Raw genomic sequence first — 21,577 nt, 5'->3', positions numbered from 1 at the left:
ACCTATAAGTTTATCAGGGGTGACCACCAGGATCTGGGGGAACGTTTGTTCACCAGAGCGCCCCAAGGGATGGCGAGGTCGAACGGTGATAAACTACTACAAGACTGTTTCAGGCTGGACATAAGTAAGAATTTCTTTACTGTCCAAGCCCCCAAGGTCTGGAACAGCCTGCCATCGGAGGTTGTTCAAGCACCTACATTGAACACGTTCAAGGGCAAACTGGATGCTTATCTTGCTGGGATCCTATGACCCCAGCTGACTTCCTGCCCTTTGGGCAGGGGGATGGACTCGATCTTCCAAGGTTCCTTCCAGTCCTAATGTCTATGAAATCTATGAAATGTTCAGTAGCATTAAACTACAGTCAAATCAGCCAGTGGCAAGTTGATAACAGAAGTTTTCATTACACAAAACAGACTTATTTCTAAATTGTAAGAAAGCAGCACCTGGAGGTTCCCACTCCCTCCTAACATCATCTCCAAATGCTACTGAAAGGAGTTATTGCAGCATGTGCAAAGTTGACAATGTTGTTACTTTTTTTCTTAAAAATAATCCATTGCATTTAATCTTATTAAACAATCCTTGACACTGGGTTTTTGAAGAGGACTGGATTTTTGCCTTTGAGATGTCTATTTTTTTCTTCTAGAAGCTGTGTCATTCTTCAGAATGTGAAGAGCTATCATTTCCAATGTATTTTTAGTGTAACCTGTAGTTGCAAAAACTCCCACTCTGAGTCTGGCACAGATTGACAGGAAACAACTTTTCCTGTAATGTCAACAAAAATGTGCTGGCTGTGGCTGCATCTTCATGACATCAGAGTTCTGAAGCCAAAACACTTTATATATATATATAAATGTCTCATTAATCATATATATATGTCTCATTAATCAATATTTTTGCAATGCAATTCAAATTTACACCCTAAATAATCAAGTGCTATGAAAAAAATCAGTCCACTGTTAACACTGTTATTTGAAATACAGTTAATATTTTATACAAACATTGGTTATCTGCCAGGACATTTCATGATAAATTAATCTGATTCACTTGACTTTATTCTGAAGTATACTTACTTTAGATTTTTTTTCTCCCCCCCCGCACTTTAATCCCTCCTTTTCCCAATACTCCACAATTTTCACTGACAATGGAATGACTCAAAGGAGAGGAAAGGTCATGCAATATAAAAATTGATCCCACTATTAAATTCAAACAACAAACTGGTCAGCTCTGCTCACTGGGATATTGTTAAGACTTGGAGCTCAAAAAAGACTTAATAGACCATTTTAACTTTCTTGCTCTTGCAGCTCCACTACCAACTGAACATTCAATAGTTTCTCTGAGCAGACAACCAACAGTAGTAGGCTGAAAGAACTATGCATTTTATGCATATCACATAACCCTAATTATAATTCAAATGTTAAGACTTGGAAGTAAATTTCACCTGAAAGAGAGGGAGTTTCCAAGACTGGAAAAAAAACCTAGAAGAACAAATGTATCCCTCCTGTCACTTGATCACCCTCTGTGGGAGTTTCAGATATGCACGGTGTACAAATAGTGGCTGTGCAAATTGTGTAAAATATGACCTGGCCCTTTATATTCATGAATGGTAGAGTATTTTTATTCCATTTATGGATTTTGAGGTCATGAAGAAGATAGAAAACTATTCAAGAGGCTGTGAAAGAAAAACTCACCAACTTAAAAGCATAAGACTGTAGAGCAAATACTCTTCTGGCTTAAGTCCTGCACTTAAATGCAGTGAAAAATAGGGAAACTAAATTGTTTTTTTTCTAATATTTCTGATCTAGAAAATTCATCCAGCTAAAATGGACATATACAAAGAGATCAAATATGTGTAACTGTAATTATGTTTGCAATAGTGGTGCTAGCCTTCTGTGGATATGTCAAGATTTTGCGGTACACTTTACTGTTTCAGGAGAAATCTGTGAAATGATATCTTGATATAGTCTGTGCCTAACTTATTTATGTTACACCACATAATAAGGCCCACTGTTACCCTGAGATGAATGCTGCAATGCAAGCTGCAATTGGATTGGCTTGTGAAATTTTCATTGCCTCCTGTTTAGTTTTTGTGCTATAGTAGCACCCAAACTCTAATTCGATCAGAAGTACAGCAAGAAAGCAGAGGTGCGATTCTGTAAAAACAAATCAGTGAGGTGGTATATGAGGGCTAATGCACTACCTGCAGTCACCTTGTGGTGACAATGAGATAATATAAACTGTGAGAGACACCCTCTAGCAGGTTGGACTGCTGCAAGAAAAGCTATTTTGCCTCTACACCCAGCCAGAATCATCAAGGGTAAAGGTATATGAAAAAGGGCAAAACATTAATTCACCAGCCTCAAACTTCAAAGAGAATTCTGTCTGAGCATGGTTTAGGTTTTAAAACTAGGTTTATATTGAATCAGTTCTTCTGTGCCTTTTGACACTCTAGCCTGCATTTAATAGGCATCAGAGATAGAAGTATATAGATACTTATAACCAAAACCACCAAAAGCTAGGTTGTGACAGGCAGAAATATAAAAAATATGTCACAGCTGTGAACCTTCACTTGAAGCGCAGTAACAGCTCCCTGAGAATGTCTCTGTGGGCAAACAGCTCCCCAGAAAAGGACTGACAGCAGAAGGTGGGACAGTTACTTCAGGTCTCTCCAGATCGCCTCTTTATACTGGAATTGATTGACTGCCCCTAAAGGGCAATGCCACCTGTGCAGTGCTCTGTGCACCAAACCACCAGGTTGAGCATCTCATGAAACTGCAGTTCTGTGGTCACCCCTGGAAAGCATGGTAGCTAAATTCCATATAATAAACCACATTATGGTTACAGCTTTGTATAAAAATATATATATAGTTATGCTTCCAGTGCTCTATTGCCTCTTAGGGATTAATTTGTGGTTGAATATAGTAAAAGAGAACTATAAAAAAACTTATTTTCTTTCCTGTGATAAAATATTTCTTTACAAAAGGAAGTTCTTTAGGTGTATATGGCTCAGATCTGTATGTTACATTCATTTTTGTATTCAATTCCACTAAATGATACTAATGCTAAGTCAAAAATTCCAGGCCATATTTTGTCTGCGGAAACCCACAGAAATCAGCTAGGTGAGACACAGCAGAACTTCACTCACCATATTTCCTATCATTCTAATGGCCAAATCCTAAAGATCTTTACATCCAGGCACAACTTACAGCGAGCCTAATTCTGTTCCTGCTTAACCTGATGTAAAACAAATGTAAATTCAGTGACTTAAACCAATGCAAAAAAGTTGAGAAGAAAAGGGAGATAGGACCAAACTGCCACCTGTTGCATATTGACATGGCTCCACAAATTTCAGTGGCGTTAAGTCAATTTACATCAACCAAGGATCTGGCTCACTGACTAAAGTAAATATTTTGCCTGGATAAAGACCTGACCTCTTAAATTTTATATAAACTTTATGTAAACTATCCAACACACTGTCCATTGCAGATTGCATGTTAGCTCTAACCTAGTCTTGTTTATGTTACCAAAACATTTTTATATGTTTCATTAAGTATGTTGTTCTTATAAACCTGTATAAATAGAAGAAACACTTTATCACATCAAACAAAATCTGTTGAAATGAACACTGTAATTTAAGTGATACTTAACATATAACAATTATTATATTTTTCCCACCCCTTCATGCTTCAGGAAAACAAGTCAGGTAGGTGTTTTACAATGTAAAAAATGTCAAGTCTAAAAGCAAACCCATGACAATGATACACAATTAAAAAAAGAAGCTAATGTTTTTCAATGGACATTATTTTAAGTAAGGCATGATTAACTTTACTTTAACTTCACGGAAGTTCTGGGCACAGAACAGAAACAAAAACTAAAACAGAGTATATAAGAAAATGAAACAATGTAAAGACTTCTAACTCAATCCCACAAGACACAGTTCTGAAAGGTTTTTCTTTTAATTACAAATGGAAAAAAAAGATTTTTACCTTCACATGTGCCCTCCTCCATTCCAGTTGCCTGGTATATAGTAAAAGTTGAGAAGCAAACCTTTACTGTTGCCTTTGAGCACAACTTGTCATTACAGTGGTGAGTCAGAACACTAAATTCTATTTAACTGAAGTCAGTCCAACTTAAGTATATTGGTTTAAATTGGCTATTGCAGCCTTAAAATATGCACCTTAGAGGTGAACCAAATAAGATATATACATAGAGAGAGAGCACAAGTTCTTGTGAACTTGAGTTAATTTATAAGGTATGTATCTAGCCTGCATTCTGCCTGACCAGTCAAACATGGCTAACTACCTCTCTCAGACTTAAATACTCACTGCAGTCCTGTTATGAGCTAGATCCTTAGCTGGTGTGACTCAGTATAATAGCTTACACCAGCTATAAGTATGACCCATATCTTTAATTTCTTTTTCTGCTGATGTCACAAAATTGATGCTTTGAGAAAACATAACAGGATATAGTAAAAACAGAAATAAGTCAAACAATCAAACTCCCAGAACAATTGTATTTGATCATACGCAGAGTAAAGTTTTAGGTAACATGTTTTCCTTGAGCACAATTTTATGCATCACCAAGCACAGGCCCTGGGAGAGGGCCAGATTCTGCCACTCTTATTCAGTTGGACTAGCATCTTCCCCTTCAAGGCAGTCTCACTGATTCTGATGGGACTGTCCTTAGAGTAAGATGCTAACCAGTGGATGCATCTACACAAGACCATTTAACTGCGTATTAGCATAGTTTACTGAGAAGTAAGCGTGCATGTCTACACGTGAACATACTTACTATGCAGTAAACTTCCTTAATCCCAAGTAAATTTACTACCTGCAAATGCAAGTAGCAAATTTACTCAAGATTCGTAATGGCCCAGTAGCACTCCTGTAGACACCTGACTGGGAGCAAAATCTGCTCCCAGTCAGCCATCCACCAGGAGACGGGAGATGGCTCCCTGTCCCTGGGAGCTTCCTACTGCCAGGGTGGGCTCTGCCACAGAAGCCCAGGCAGGGACCTCCAAGCCCCATTCTCCAAGATCACAACGGGGAGCAGGGCCTGGGAAATCATTATGTCCCAACCCCTGCTTTGCCATCACAATTGAGGAGTAGGGGGCTGGGAGACTTTTATCTCCCATCACCAGCTCCACAACCATGGAGATTCATCCACAAATGTATATTTTAAAGGTATGATCAGGGTGCTGTAGTAGTTCATAGATGTTAGACTAACCAGCAACTATTTACACTATTTCCATTGAAAGGGGATTAAGCTACAAGGAGTGACATGACAGCAACTTGGGGGTCCTATGATAGTACTGGAAGATGGGATACTTCATGTTCTCTCTCCTTTCTGTAACAGGGAAAACACGTGGATCTAGTATTTGAGAGAATCCGGCAGCAGGTCCCAGAGGTGGTGGTGGGGAGGGCGGGGGGTGCAGTCTTACCACACTTTGATTCTCACTCCACTGAAATTTTAAAACAAATTGCCCAGCAGGGACAGTTGCAATTGTATTCAGGTAGAGCTGAGGGATTCAATTGACTTCATGGCTCATTATTATCTACTTGATTCCTGCTAATCTCTTCATTCAGTGCAGGGGGGGACTCATTGGGGTTTGAGGGGGATGAGAGGCCAGGGGGGCTTGGGCATGATGGGGACATGCCTGTGCAGGGTGTAGTGGATTCCTGGGGGCAGTGATGGGGCAGGGTAGGACTCAGTGCAGCAGGGTAGGGTCTGATATGTTTGGAGCAGTGAGGTGAGGTTGGGCTGCATCAATCCCTCATGCAGTGATGAGCAAGTGGAGTAGCAGTCACAGAACTGCCCTACTAAATACATGTGCATGAGAAAAAAGAAAGGGGACACACCAAAGAGCATCATCCTCTCTGGAAGGAGTAGAGAGACAGTAAAGGTTTCCAGCAGTAAGTTTTCCCCTTTTTCAAACAGCTGGGGGTGGGGAAAGGAAAGTGAGGAGAGTTTCCTCATCAACAGGAATTTTATAGAGTGCTAAGCAGTAGGGATATTTTTTTTATTAGAAAAATTTGAATTGATCAATGGAAGTTACAGACAGTAACATTCAAGTAAAATAGTAACTGCTAAATCAACAGGACAAATAATCACAGCAAATTTTAATCTTTACTGTACTAACATGTCAGCCCAAACCGCCTGAGAAAATCTGCTGGTCACACACTTAAAAATACATTTATAATACTATGCACAATTCCCTGAACCATTCAGACCCCATCTGTAAAAGCTGCTATACAAGCCATGATATCCAATTTGTCCATCCTCTAAAATTAATAGTTATTGTATTCTTCTTTTCTGCTCCTATAGGGCCATATCCTAAAGTCCAGACCCAACTTTTCTCAATACAGTAGTTGGATCAGCGGGAGTTTTAACTGGAAAAACTAGGGGCCGCACTAGTTGTCCAATTAGGAGAGAGCTGTAGTAGAAACCTGCTTAACATGTGGTGCAGTCCCACTGGGATTTGAATGAAACAGAAGGAAGATGACATAGCAACAGTCTGGATAGCATCTCCCATCTGAGGAAAGGGAAGAGACCTCAGTTACACTATTTCTTGCTTTCTTGTCTTGTTTCAGGAAATATTAGAGTGCAATGAAAAGCACAAAAATCTGCATAGCTCCAAGTAAGAGGAAGTTAGCTACTTGAGCTAAATGGCCAAGTAACTTTTGATTGGGTAGTTCACAAAATATCCCAGTCCAGCCTTGGTAACACTGGCACATGAATCTCTGCTTCATGGCTTCTATGTCTTGAGGTCCAGGTTTACCAGTGACTACAAATCTTGGACCTTTTTCAGAATAGTGGATTCTGATCTTAAAACTGTTGGGTGACAAGTGTAGATAAGCAGAAGATTCACTGTTCTTACGGATACATCTTCCATTTTTCTTGCACAGAACTTTACTGCAGAGTTTGGCAGCTGAGGTCACATTAATAACATAGTGTCCTAAGGGACCATCTATGTATCTTTTCACAGTTGAACAGCTCTCCTGCAGGAAATCAAAAGCCATGTTACTCAATAGCTAGCTCAATTACATCCAAATTTCATTATTTTAGTAGATTATTAACATGAAAGCAAGAGGTTGGCATCCATTATAATCTTCGTTTGTTTGTTTTGTGTACCTGGTAACCACAGGCTAAATTTGCTATTAAAAAAACCAAAACAACAAGAAAAACCCCAAAAGCAAACATAAAGGTTGCTGTAAAGGAACAATTTAAAATTAAAGGGAGTTTAAAAACATATACTGACTCACTTTAGTATTGGCAATTTAGTACCAGCAGTTCCCATGCTGATTGCCATAACCCATGCAAATTAATAACATATTGAAAAGTTCAGTAATTCATGGTGAAGTTGCAGACACCAGATAAAGTAGCTTTTGAGTGCATTCTCATACTATGAATCAGGTCCCAAACTCATTCAGGGCACCAGCAGCCTCCAATGAGTTAGTGGCAGAACTCCCATTGATTTACTCCAATAAAAGTAGCATAAGATTCTGTGGGAATTGCTGTTTCCTACATTTCTAAAGCCTCTTAAGAGCCAATGAGATTGTCCTCTGCCTCAGAGCGAGGAGTGCTGGCTGAGCAGATGCCTACATAGACAGATAGGATATCCTCCTGTCACCCTCTGTAATTCCAGAAGGGAAGAGCCATAAAACTATTTCAGAATAGTCCCAAGGCCTTGGGAAAAGAACCAGGACTTTTCTTGTATAGTAGTAGGTAGCCATCAATTCTTCTGGATCATATTGTATGGAAGAGGTCCCCCAGGCTTCAAGACGTATGGCTAGACAGAAACATGGAGAAGCGGAGGCTTCCCAGACCTTCCATCCTCCCTTTAGACCAGAGATTCCCAATCCCTGGTGCCGGTCTGCAGGAGGGTAGGCTGCCAGTCCGAAGTGACCATGGACCAGTAAACCATGGACTGGCAAACTGCCGACTGGAACTGACCGGCATACTGTGGGCTGGCAGCCAACCCTTTTATAAGTATAAAAAAGGGTTGGCTGCCAGCCCGCAGTATGCTGGTCACTTCCAGTCCAAGGTCACTTCTGGTCCACAGTTTGCTGGTCTGCGATCTAAAACGTTTGGAAACCGCTGCTTTAGATCATTGAGACAGAATCCAAAGGCCAAAAACTGAATCCAGACATTTGGTGCCTCAATGCCTGTAATTATGTGTGCATCCATTGTCACTGTATTCAACCTGTGGCTTTGCCACAAAATTGAAGACAGTACTGTATCTATGACCTGTGAAAAGTCTGATTCACCTCTGCCAAAAGAAACACACTTTTGGCTTGTGACTAGACTGACAAAAATATTATGCAAACAGAACGTTGTAAAATGGATGACATAACATTTTGAAAGACTGACAAGCAGCTGTATCTTTCTTTTAACTTTGTATTAGTGTTATGTGTTACTATAGGCAACATCAGCATTTGATTCTTGAAAGTGATCTCTGGACTGAAGTACAGGAAAGAGACTTCTCTGGATAATTACAATATGGCATTAACAAGCCCTGAAAGGAATTGCAAGCAGTCACCTCCAGCCAATACTCAGGGTGGGCCTTGAGGGTAAGAGGTAAAAAATGATAGAACTGGGGATGGGCAGGGTAAAGATCCTGAGGATTTTGTCAAGGACAGAGCGTTTCACTACTGAACACTAGTAAACCAAACCCACTTACCTTTGAGCTGGCATATTGCATGCTTCCCCAAAGAACAACCCCTGCTGCTCCCAAAGCAGCACTTTCACCAATAGTGTTCACCAGGTCAATCTGAAAAATGGAAAAAGGAAAAAAAAATGGATCTTGAAAAAGAATCAAAACCCAAGGACACAAATAAGCAAAGGACATGCTAGCACCTCAGCACTGCTTTTTCAGAGGAAATGTTGGATCCTACCGTAAAGTGTTCATACTCAAAAAGCCCCATGGTAAACTCTTTACTTAGACTGTAAGTTGCTTGAGGAAAGGAATTACTTCCTCTGCTTTGTTTGTACAGTACCAAACATAATATGGTTCTGCTCCATAACAAAGGATCATAGTTGTTACTCTAATACAAATAACAGATCATAGTAAAAATAGGCAGAGACTCCCTGAAGTGTTTTGGACAATCCATTCCAAAAGTATGTCACAAGTTCTAGGAAGAGAAGCCAGTTTAACTATCTAAAGAGCAATCCTGTCTGTATGCACAACTAAATGTACTTTGCAATAGATGTTAATGTATATTTACAAGTTCCTTCAACAGCCCATAAGTGGCTGTGACAATGTTAAGCAGAAATGCTTTGGATAATTATTGTACATGACTGTTACTTTTTGCACAAGTGATTTGACCAGAACAGGCACTGATCATCTGCAACTCTCAGACCTTGTCTGCAAACCCAAGTTGTGCCACTTTAATTGTACCAATTCAATTAAAGAGGTATAGCACCCAGCGGTGTGGACACAGCAGCACAAATAAGACTGCTTCCTGTCAGAATGAAAGTCTTGCATTGAATCTGGCGTTGACAGAAAAAGTGGTGATCTAAGACTAGACAAGTGCCAAGGCCTGAAAAAAGGGGAAAACAGAGGGGAGTAAAACAGAAACAAAACAAAAACTTTTTTTTTTCTCTTTCTTTAAAAAAAAAAAAGAAAGGGAGGAAGAAAGGCAATAACAGCAGCAACTTTTCAGAAGCAGACCTTCCAGGCATCTGCAGAATGCACAAGCACTATGCCTGGAGCTAAGCCAGTTAAGAACTGAACCATAAGCCAAGGAATAGTTGGGCTATGGCTCACTATAGAGTACTGCTAAGGCAAAAAAAAATCTCTGAGCTTGAGTGCTTGAAGTGCAGGCAGACCCACAGTGGATCTTCTGTAACAGCAGGAAAAGAGTCTGGGGAGCCATTATCAAGACAGAAAATAAAATAAAATAAAAAAAGATTTGCTCGGGTGAACCAGAGCCTCCAGTAAATTCCTACCCTTAGCAGAAGCAGGGAAGGTAGGAATAAATTAACAGAATCAGCCACAGCAGATAGCATTCTTCTTTCCCTAAAAACCTAGCAGATGCCTTAACTGAGTCAGTTGGGAAAGTTGGTTCCCCTGCTCACTATCCTCTGAGGCTAGACACTGGCTGTTGTATTTCTTTTCGCAAGAACCTACAACTATGTTATAAAAAATAAGTACATTTCACAGGATCGCTGATTCTCTGTGGTAGACAAAAGGTGATGCCTATGGTTATTATTATGAAAAGTATTTATTATTAAAATATTATCAAGGCAATCTAAATGTACACGGTTTACAAAGTATACTGTGAGGAATTCCTATGTCTGAAGTGTTAATTGTCCAAGAGGCAGATCAATATTTCAGGGAAGTGAGCTGAATTACTGGAGGAGAATATGAGGACAAACAAGTGGTGGCTGCAACCTTTAACTAAAGGTCAGAAAAAATAATATTTGAAACCTTTAAGCTATATTAAAGGATAGGTTTGCCTGCTGGTTTTCTGCATAGTACTCACAGTATTCTGAGGTATAATTGGGCTCACCTGCAGTTCCTAGCACTGCTGATCACCCAAGCAGTTCTTGAGAGAAGGTCATTACACCTAAAAGCATATAGTTCACTGATTTCTTTAAAAAAAAATAGGGTACAGTATGCTGCCCATGTTACTTTCAAGTCAGGAAATGGCAATTTTTTTCCCCTGCTGGATTTATTTTAGCAGTAAATGTGTTTGAATTAAAGATCAAAGCTGAGTGAATTTATAATATACCTGAAACTTTTGGTAATGAGCGATCTATAGGCCTTTTCATGTGTGAAGAACTGTATAAAGATTATAACAATGCGAAGTCTGGACTGTGTCTCTCAACATGAGCTACAGGATGGTAGAGTAAATTAGCACTCCACACAACTCAGACTTCATTGACAAGTAGGGGATCTCGTTTCACTCTGACAAAACAAAGATGAATCTACACAAAACACATATGAATGAAAAATAGTCAGAAAGGACTTCTAAGTAAGTCTGGTGTAGCAGCACGGCACTGGATAGTGAGTCCTGTTTCATTTCTTGTCATAGACTTCCTGGGTAACCTTGAGGCAATGACTTAGGACACGTCTACACTGTGCCAGCTTTGTAAGCTAGGAAATCCCTGAGCTCCCCTACTCGTCTGCTCCCCGACAGGCTCCATATCAGAGGTATAACTTAAAATGTGGGTGGGGCAGGGTGGGCAGAGAAGGAGAAGGAACGAAGCGAGTGCTTACCTCCTTATCACCGTGAGGGCAGTAGCTTCTGCATGGCATGGGTTCCTGCTGCCTCAGTGCAAGGTACTGACCATGGATCGCTGCTGTGGCAGTGCAGGCTCCCTGGAGACTATAATTCTGGTCCCCCATTCTCCCCATTCACCCATTAGTATGGTGCTAATACTTCATACACAGAACTGCCAGCCACAGAGAGAGTACCCCTGAGTTGCCTCACTGGTATATTTCTGGGTCTGGGGCACACCAAGAGAGTGGCTACACAGAACATGACTGGAAATGTCTGGCAGAAGTAACTATACCTTTAGATCCACCTCCCCAAAGGATTTATGCAGAACTGAGGCACCCAGGTCCAAGAGTGTGATCCTCCAGATCCTCTAACTAACTGTATATAGATGTAGTCTGTAGACACGCAAGTTTTAAATTTCTAATACAGTTAGAGCTCTGCTCCTGTGCATGCCCAGAGGTATCTCAGTATCAAGCAGCTTGATACCATGTAGGATGTCTACACTGCACTTCCAGTGCTGCTGAGCTGGCCCCACTTACGTGCACCAAACCCAGAAACGCAGCCGTGAAGCTGCTCTCAGGATGCCCCAACAACTACTTTCAAGTACCCCAGGAACAAAGGTCTCCTGAGCAGCTGTGAGGGTAGTTCAGGGTGGGCAGAGAAGGAAGACAAGGGAAGCGAGTACTTACCTCCTCATACAGAAGCTGCTGCCCTTGTGGTGATGGCATGAGCTACCGTTGCCTCCGTGTGAAGTACTGACCCACTTGCCTTTTATTCAGTAACCAGAAGCATAACTTGGCAAGGGGAAAGAAAGGCACCAGCCTCAGGTGACAAATTAGGGGAGGCTCTGGAATGATGCCCTGTGCCCCAGAGTCTGTTTCATCTGGAGCAGCCCTGCACATCCGAGCCATAGGAGCCGAGCTGGAGCAGCCCTGTGGCACCCAGCTAGAGGAGCCAGGTGCAGGGAGATGGTAGAGGCAGCAAGGGTCTTTAAGTCCCTGGAGCAGGTAAGACAAGACTTTTCTAGCTTAGTTTCTAGAGCCAGGTGATGCAGGGTTGCTGCTCCTGCTGTGTCCTGGCACCCAGCTCCTCCAGACATGGAAAAGGAGCACTTACTCTCTCACCTTCTGAAGTTTTGCTGAGGACAATAAGAGGTCGTTATATAATTATAGTAATAAAAGCTTTGGGGCAGGTCTTTCCCCTTCCCAGGTGAGGGTCCTAAGTGCCAGGCCACAGAGTCATGCTCATTAGCTTATCCTCTCTCTTTGGCCCAAGGGAAAGGTTTAGGACTTGGAATAAAAAGTGAAAGGTGGTACTTATGGAATGGGGCATACCGCCAGTATGTCACACGCACACCATAATGGTGGCATCGATGCGTGAGGCACCAAGATGGCGAGCCTCGCCCTTCTTCCCCGCAACCATCACAAAAGAGTAAAACAAACGCTGCCATACTATTACTTTCGTTATCAGAGTGCCACCAACATAGGTGAGGTCAGCTAGTTTGCAACGCCAAATAAGGCTGGGACACAGAACCCTGAGAGGTGAGAGGTGAAAACAGCCAGCTCACCATTGAGCGCGTCACCTGAGTGATATAAGGGAGCGCACAGCCGCACCCAAGCGAGGTCGTTCATCACCCGCTTCCATTATCACAAGGGACGCTAGCCTGATCACCTAGCTTCCACCTCCCGTTCACGATTAGCAACCTCCGAACACTGCCACTGCTGGCCCCGACATGATTAGCAGCCTACTTCTCTGCATCTCGTTTCTCTCCACAATGTTCACTGTGAGTAAATAAACCTCTACCTTCAACTACTCTCCGCCTCCATGACTATCACCTCACCTCCAGTCTCTTCAGGCGACGTGAGCTGGACTCGTGTTAACCGTCCCATAGAGAGCTAACCGGCCCTTCTAACCCCTCCGTTCCAGTCCCTTGCGCTGCAATCGGACATCAGCGTGACACGGTACATCCTTATTCTCAGCTAGTGGCTGGTTTAGGTTGCTCTCTGCTTAGCATACTAGCTCTTGTGCATCCCATTCTGGGTCACTAAAATCTCCTCATGCACAGTATATGGGAGCTTAGGCACCCAGCACAGGGCTATGAATCCCACTCCAATGAGAAAACTTAGGTGCTGTAATACCTGAGTCCCTTTGTGAATTCGGGCCTTAGTCTTTCTGTTCCTTACATCATTTTACTTCCTTACCTCCTAGGGATGTCTGACAATAAAAGATTATCATAGAAAATTGTGGTTAGAAGGGACCTCAGAAGGTCATCTAGTCCAACCCCTTGCTCAAAGTAGGACCATCCCAACTAGATAATCCTAGCCAAGGCTCTGTCTACCTGGGTCTTAAAAACCTCCAAGGATGGAGATTTCATAACCTGTCTGGGTAGCCTGTTCCAGTGCTACACTACCCTCCTAATGAGAAAGCTTCTCCTAATATCTAACCTAAACTTCCCTTGCTGACACCCAAGACCATTGCTCCTTGATATGTCATCTGCCACCATTGAGAAGAGTGTAACTCCTTTCTCTTTGTAACCACCTTTCAAGGTACTTGAAGGCTGTTATTAAATGCCCCCTCAATCTTCTCTGCTCTAGACTAAATTAGCCCAGTTCCCTCAGCCTCTCCTCAGAAATCACGTGCCCTCACCCCCCCTAACTATTTTTGTTGCCCACTGGACTCTCTCTAATTTGTCCACATCCTTTCTGTAGTTAGGGGGGGGCGGGGAGCAAAACTGGACACAGTACTCCAGATGTGGCCTCAACAGTGTCAAATAGAGGAGAATGATCTGCTGGCCAAACCTGTATCAATGCAGCCCAGTCTACCATTAGCCTTCTTTGTAACAAGGACAAACTGTTGGCTCACATTCAGTTTATTGGCTACTGTAATCCTCAGCTCCTTTTCTGAAGAGCTGCTGCTTAGCCAGTTGGCCACAGTACATGGGATTGTTCTGTCCTAAGTGCAGGACTTTGCAAGTGTCCTTATTGAACTTCATGAGATTCCTTTTGTTTCAGTGCTCCAATCTGTCAAGTTATCTCTGAATTCTAGCCCTACCCTCCGGTGTATCTACTGCTCCCCACACCTTGGTGTCCTATGCAAACTTGCTGAGGCTGCACTTCATCCCATCTTCCAAATAACTGATGAGAAGCTTGGAAGATTGGGAGATGCCCAGATACAAAGGCTATGCCAGTAGATAAATAAGAAGATGGGATATTTGCCTACCCCAATCCCTACAAGAGCTATGTAAAATAAAGAGACAATGTTAAAAATAAACACTCCATTTTGTAATGGTTTTTGATTTTGTCTTATCTTCCAGCTACTCAGGGGAACCTCTGTGACTCAACTGATGTTAAATGCTCCCCAGTGTCAGGGAATCTCCACTCCCCTGGTTTCTTCCTTTCACTTCTCATGTTCAAGACACTTTTCCAACCTTGGAATAAAGTGGTGCTTCAGATTCTTGTGTACTGGACTATGCCCATGGAGGGGAGGTATGGAGAATCCATACCTCTCCTACCTATATTCCTTCTGCCCCCTCATCAGCTGTGAAATGTTCTTGTATATTAAATAATGGAAGGAAGATTTTTAATCTTTTGGAAACATCAGTGTGAAAGGAAATGGACTGCAATTAAGAGAAGTCACATTCTGCAAAACAAACGTTTGTGAATCAAATTCCAAGAAGTCATTCTTTTCCATCCTGGTTATATCTCATCTTGTTCTGCATTTGGGACCATTTGTACCAGCTTGGCTCTGCTCAAGGGCAATGGTCTTTGCACAAATACATGCTTTAGCATGAGAACAAGGAAAAGAGCAGTTGTTATTCATTAGTCTCATTTGTTATTTGTCATTCTGCTTTATTAATAATCTCAGTCATCTAGGCAGGGAGCAGGGATGTTAGCATACAACTTAAATGACTGATCACATCTCATAAGTAATGAACAGTTTAGGTGGGCAGTTTCTAAATAACCCATAAATGAACTAGGTTCAGTTTGCAAGTGATTTGCAAAGAAAATGCAAGCAAGAGTTCTCAGCTACCTTATTTTGCAATGAATCCAGTTCTAAAGGCAATCAGTGCACTTTGAGTCATGGAGTATGGGCAACACAGCTGCAACGACATTTTGAACCTGAGCCTTCTGACTTGATGAAGGGCTGCTGAAGGTTCAGTTCTCTCTCAGGACAACATCTCCCTTCCCCACAGTTTTTGTTTCACTGTTTCTTTCTCAGTGAGTGACCTCTGCTGTATCTATGGTATTGTACAGATTAAGGCAGACATACAGGGTGCATCCCCACTAGCACATACATGAGGTTTGTGGCTCCTCAATACAGTTTGAAGCACTGCAAACCACACACAGTGCATTGCTGCACTGCTAAATTTGACAAAGGGAGATCCCACTAAAAAAAAGCCACTAAAAAAAGTGGTGTGGTGCATGTGGCAGCAGCATGCACTGCTGGAAACCAGAGCCTGGACAGTCAGGGCCATGCTCTGGCTACTGGCCAGGCTCCAAGCAGCCGGATTACCACTGCTGATGCCCCAGAAGGCCCCAAAGATCCCAGGTAAGGCTTCTGGGGCCAGCACAGGTGCTGGCCCTACCCCACCTGGAACAATTTGCCTCACATCAACCCCACATTTGTGCCACTGCTATTTTTGCCATGGCAACCACATGCCCCTCTGTATGGGGATGCGCCCACAATGTCATATTGTGTCAGACAGCAAATGCAAGCTGTATTTTTATAGGGCTAAATTGTCTTAACAAGGACTTTTATTAGTAGATGTTTTGGATGGGGAATCCAGGAAAAAGATGACAAAGTTGAGATGGAAATACAAAGCGCCCGAGCGAGGGACTAACAATCGAGGGGTGGGGGAGAGGAGTGGAACACGACTAGGTTACATACCATACAATGTTAGCCAACTAAGCCAGGGGGTGGGGGGCTGTGAAATACTACATGGGAACCCTGAGCTGCTGAATAAGGATTTGGCAACTCAGGGTTCCCATGCAGTAAAGTCCTTGTAACTCCCACGTGCAGTCTGGCAGATTAGGACTATAGGGAGAAAATTCAGGCGCTACCACTCCCCCCTTGAAACAAGTGGAAAGGAGCGGGCAAGCAGATGGCTGGAAAGTAAAAGTAGCTGCTGCTCAGATAAGATGTTTAAGTTCACATAGAGAGGCAGTGTGCTCCACAAAAAGAGAGAGTGCTTCCCAGGGAAAAGGGTATCTGCAGAGGTAACTTATCTGTGGCTAATGACAGATATTATATTGAAGGCACCACAGGATCTGATGCACAATCCCAACAATCGCACCTCCTGCTGTGGCACACATGTTTCTTGCCACATCAAGGGCTCCAGTGCATTCTCCTAGCTGGGACACCCAATCAGTTAATCATATCTTAAGTATAACAACTGTCAGAGGCCTGAAAAACACAAGTCACTGTTTGGTCTGCTACCAGAGCAGTGCTGATAGTGAAGTTACTGAAATGCCTATAGTTCTTCTGTTGTGGATGGACCTGACATATATCTGCTGAAAGTTTTAAAGAGATCTCTAAAGCATCCAGGTATAAAAAGATACATACACTAATTGACTGAAATGTAGACCTGAAGGTAAAGAGGGTAACATAGAAGAAAATATTATTTTAAATAATGACTACTGTATGACTATTATGAAGCTTGGAAGCTAGTTCAGGTTAAAAATGAGATTTAGATAGCTTTAAATGTTCAAGGTGTGCATAAAGTACACTGAAGTGGCAAACTATATTGCAGGGTTTTAGGCAATGCCAATGATATTTCCATATTAAGACAGGGGTTTGCATACATTTACAAAGAGCCTGTCACTTATAACCACCATAACTATTTATACCTGTTGTTTTCAGTAATATTCACCAACTATGTGTGCATTTTGAATTCTCAAGTGAAGCATCTTTAAATGGAATCCTGACTCCACTGAAATCAATGGCAAAATATATCATTCCTTTGAGTCCCAGTTTTTGAAGATATTGAGGATTTGCAGTTCCCTTTAAAGTGAGTCCTCACCACCTGAAAATCAAAGAGACTTGGGTTGCAAAGACAAAAAACCTGGGGCCTCAAATTAATGAATGCTTCTGAAACTGTGGCTTTGATCAGTTTCTGACTTAAAATCCTCTGAGAGTGCAGGGATATGCTTGAGTCCAGCCAAGATTTCCTACTAACAGATCTAAACATGCGTGGTTAGCCAGGAGCAGCCTGAAGCCTATGGGACTGACTATGCACAGGCCTTGATGACAGCTTAGAGGTGAAGAATACAACACTGACTGATCACCACTACCCCAGCCCCCTGACCATGTTGTAATTTATTTTTTGACTGCAAGAGTCTTGGAGTCTTTTTGTGCAGCACTTCGTGGTACACTGCTGCCATCCATGATCCAGGAGGGTGGCAAAGAATCCACATCCATAAAGACTGTGGCAGGAGGGGATATATTTGCATGAGCTTCCTGCCTGCTACTAGATCCCCACCAAACCTTTCTACACTCAGGCTAGAACAGGTGTCTAAGACAGCAAACAGTCATGGATTACGTGTTCCTTGCCACTTGCATAGACTGAGTCAAGGCCATGGATCATACTTTCCATGATATTATCAGAAGCCATTGGTATTTGTGTATATATCTGTGCTGCTTATGTTGTAACCTCCCTATATATTGCATTTTTTTTAATATTTCCATTCATTATTACTGGGTGAAGAGGCATTATATGACACAACAATTTAATTTCAGTAAAGTAAAACTTCAAAACAAGTAAAAAAAACAAAACCCACGTACTAGATCATAATAATTACAAAAAGCCAGACAGCCAAGAGATGCTTGCTACCTCCAAAGGTGTCTGCCGTCCTATTCTGTACAGTGGGAGTTTCCTCATGTAGGAGCTAGAAATCCCAGACAATGCTTAGTTGAGACCAATTTATTTGACTAGCTTACTTCTGTGCTAAGTGAATTTCCATGTGAGGAAGATAAATAAGCCCTGAGATTTCTTTTTCATGAAAGTTTATCTTCCTATTGTACTAATTAGTTTCAAACTTCACAAAGATTTGTCAACTCCATTTCACAGCTGTACTGAAAAATTAAAATATCTGAATGAATTACTTCCCTGAGGAAACAATTTCTCTCTACTTTCTTCTAAATTACCCTCATCAAAAATATGTCATTATTCTACAGAAACAGACACAAAGAGCATGGACTCATTATTGGAAGCTACAGTGCTTTGTATCATACTGCAGTACTTTTCTTTAAAAGTGCTGTTCTAGATATCAAACACAATTGCAGCTGTAACTATGAAGAGAAATTTGAGAAAGTAGCTTTTCCAAGGAACTGCCTAGCTATTTAGATTTTTCTATCTATCTGCTTACCTCTGTCAACACATAGAAAGTATAGGCATAAAATGGTCTGGAGTAAACAAAAACAGGCAATATGTAGTCTTTTCTAGCAATTGAGGCAATACGGATTGCTTCCTTAACCCGATAGTGAACAAATTTCAGAGCATTTGGACTTGACTTCAATATATAATCCAGGTAAATGGAAGGATAGAGAGCAGTACTTTCTTTCCATAACCAAATCAGGAGATCATTGCGGGCAGATTCAATGTCTGGGCATTTTCCTGTGTATGCTTGTGGATGTTCCTTGTAATCATAATTGTAGCAGTCTGGGTAAAGATAGTAGCCCCAGAGACCATTTGGTCTCATATGTTCAGCCAGAAGAATAGTGTTGTTCATAAAACTCTTGCCAGCATTCTCAAATTCCTCCTTAGCAACTTTCCTAAGTTTGTCCTCTGACCACTGAGGATGGTGCCTCCTAACTAGTTCGAGAGACTTATTTCTATAAATGGTTTTATTACCCCAATTCCTATCCCATTGGGGTCTCCAGTTTTCCCAGTCAATGACTGCAAGGCCTTGGAATTTCTTCATGGGTATGGAATAGTCAATGTCAGACTTAGCTTTGTTAAGGTGTTTTATAAGGCTTTCATTTTGTGGCACCCCTCCATTGACAGGATATCCATTGTCAGAGTAAAAGGGGTAATGCCCCAGATGAGTGTGATAAAAGATTGTCACATTGGATCCACTCAAAGTCTCATTAGTGTTTGAAGCAATGTCAAAAACGCTGAGGTCTAAGTCCACCTTGTACCGGAGCCTGCACTGTTCTGTAGGTGCATTCCAAACAACAATGAAAGGCTTATGGAGTAACAGTGGGGCTTTTGCTTGCTTGAGCAGTTGACCATTGGTCATAATAAACAGCATTGTAATTGCTATCCATTTAATCCACAAATTGCACATAGTAGGTTGTTTTCACAGAGAATGATATGATGGTTTCCTTGAAAACAAAAACAAGTAGAGACAATTTTGTTAAAAAGCAATAGCCACACCAGGGGCAAACAGCATGCAAAGAGATGGCTTTGATTTAGGGCTTCTTTTTTTTAGCTTCATATTCATGATATAAGAAAGGAGAAAATTAAAACAAAAGCAAAATACCCCCCAAACAAGTGGGTTGAAATGCTGCCTGAAACAGCCTTGCTATTCTGTTTTATGCTTTGAGAAATCTTACTTGTAGACCACTTAGGGCTCTCCAACTTATGGCCCATGGGCTGTATGTAGCCACAAGAGGTTAATTTGTGGCCTCTGAGCACCCACTACTTTGGTTGCAGCAGCAAAAACTCCAGGCTCCCCTGGCATTCACTCCCTGCCCCCATATCTGGGATGGCACTGGGTATAGGGCCAAGGGCTGGGGCAGGGGGCTCCATCACCCCCTTCACCTGCCCTCCCCCTTCCCCACCCAGCTGACAGGAGCAGTCAGAATGTAGGGCTGGGAAGCAGAGGCTTTGCTGCCTCAGCTCTGTAACAGCCCAGGAACAGAGGCAGGGATGACTGGAGCAAACAAGCACAGGCTGAGGCTAGCCCATCTGCCCAGCAAGAATCCACAAAGGATCCTAGGATGCTGAAGGACAGCAACCTAAGTTGAGTCGGGAGAAGATCTGGTGCAGAATTGTGATCAACCAGTCTAACCTATACTGATTAAATCTGATACTACATCCATCCAGGTCTATCTTAGACTGGGTTGCACCATTTTAAACTGGTCTGCATGCTCTGAGTTTCTGTCACAGGGTTATACTGGTTTCCAGTCTTTTATACTGGTTTATGTGTAATGTTTGTATCTAGCCTGTGTTTAAACCAAACAGACATCATGTTTAATCTGGGCCTGAAGACTGTTGTTTACTCATATGCAATTAAGTCAAATTAGCTGCTATTGTCCCAGGACAAAGTGTTCTGATACTTCACAGGTACTTACCGTGGGCTAATGGACTTGTATATTTATAGGATCCCAAGAGAAATCTGACATCTGTTTTTAGCTGACATTCCTTGCCTTCTATTATTTTTCTTCATTCCATCCCCTTGGCCTTCTGTGACCCAGAAAGCTTCCAGTCTCCTTCCCATCCCCTGTCCTTTTCCCAGTCCCCTCCCCCCCAGCAGTTTTTCTTTCTTGTTTAATAAGAGGAAAGGGAAAGCCAACACATAAGATCAACTCTAAGCTGCCCAATTTACTGTCCACCACAGGGTGAAGGAAGCAAGGCTGCTTCTAAATGCTTATGTTCACTGCACTTTTAGCTCAAGAGATAACTTGCGCTACAACTTGGGAGTATATAGATGAAATGAGGGGCATGTGTGCATGACACTTTAAAGCAGGTTAAATGCTTTTGCACTGTTTTAATGGTGTTGGTGTTTGCACACGTCAGTGATGTATTGCGCATTAATTCCAGTCACTGTAGCACATTTGGTGTCGTAATGCACCTTAGATAACTTCAGGGCACAACAAACTATAACAGTTTAGTCTGCTGCCCTACAGCCATGCAGCAAAGCAACGGGCTCCGTGCAGCTCAGGGTCTATGCAGGCAGCCCATGCAGGCAGCCTGGCAGCAGCCTGGAAAGGTAGGCTCCACCCAAGGAAAAAAAAAGGTGGGGGCAAGCCTAATCCTTTTTTTTCCCCCCTAGAGCCTCCCTGCCTGCATGAGCTGCACAGGGACCCGATCCTCCCCTCCGCAGCTGCAGTGCCTCCCGAGATCGCCTAAGCTAGGTGCCTGAGGGCAGGTGCAGCCTGGGGGGGCTGCCACTGCCGCGCAGCGAAGCACCAACTCCCCCCTCCCCACAGCCCAGGGATCGCTCCACCCACTGGCAGTTTGCCCTCCCCTCCCTGTTGCCAGAGAGGCAAGTACAACATAGGTGTACATGACACAGGGGTTTACTTTGCCCTAATTTGAAGCAGCGTTTTTAAAAACCCACTGCTTCAATTTAGGGTGAAGTAAACCCTCGTTTTGTCTATACACAGCCCTTGACAATAACTTGAATGTTACCCCT

The 21,577-nt window shown here is 42.3% G+C and overlaps 2 protein-coding genes across 2 annotated transcripts in view; both read right to left on the bottom strand.

The window, feature by feature from the left end:
• Positions 1–4,226, bottom strand: part of LOC109315653 (hyaluronidase-4-like) — a 26,480-nt gene extending 22,254 nt beyond the window's left edge. The window contains exon 1 of the mRNA XM_019543455.1: positions 3,984–4,226. Within this exon, the coding sequence (XP_019399000.1) occupies positions 3,984–4,005 (22 nt within the window). The 5' untranslated portion in view covers positions 4,006–4,226. The remainder of the gene's footprint in view (positions 1–3,983) is intronic.
• A 1,827-nt stretch (positions 4,227–6,053) lies between these two features.
• On the bottom strand, positions 6,054–19,536 carry LOC109315652 (hyaluronidase-1-like). The gene is made up of 3 exons (XM_019543454.1): positions 18,584–19,536; positions 8,678–8,767; positions 6,054–6,995 (listed from the first exon to the last, which is right to left on the bottom strand). The coding sequence occupies exons 1-3, from the start codon at positions 19,502–19,504 to the stop codon at positions 6,594–6,596; spliced, it is 1,413 nt and encodes a 470-aa protein (XP_019398999.1). The 5' UTR covers positions 19,505–19,536; the 3' UTR covers positions 6,054–6,593.
• Between the last annotated feature and the right edge of the window lie 2,041 nt (positions 19,537–21,577).

The sequence above is a fragment of the Crocodylus porosus genome, unplaced genomic scaffold (genome assembly GCF_001723895.1).
Source record: "Crocodylus porosus isolate Cpor-Errol unplaced genomic scaffold, CroPor_comp1, whole genome shotgun sequence".
Classification (NCBI taxonomy): Eukaryota; Metazoa; Chordata; order Crocodylia; family Crocodylidae; genus Crocodylus; species Crocodylus porosus.
The sequence above is the reverse complement of the archived record's forward strand: the minus strand, read 5'-3'. Positions and strand labels throughout refer to the sequence as shown.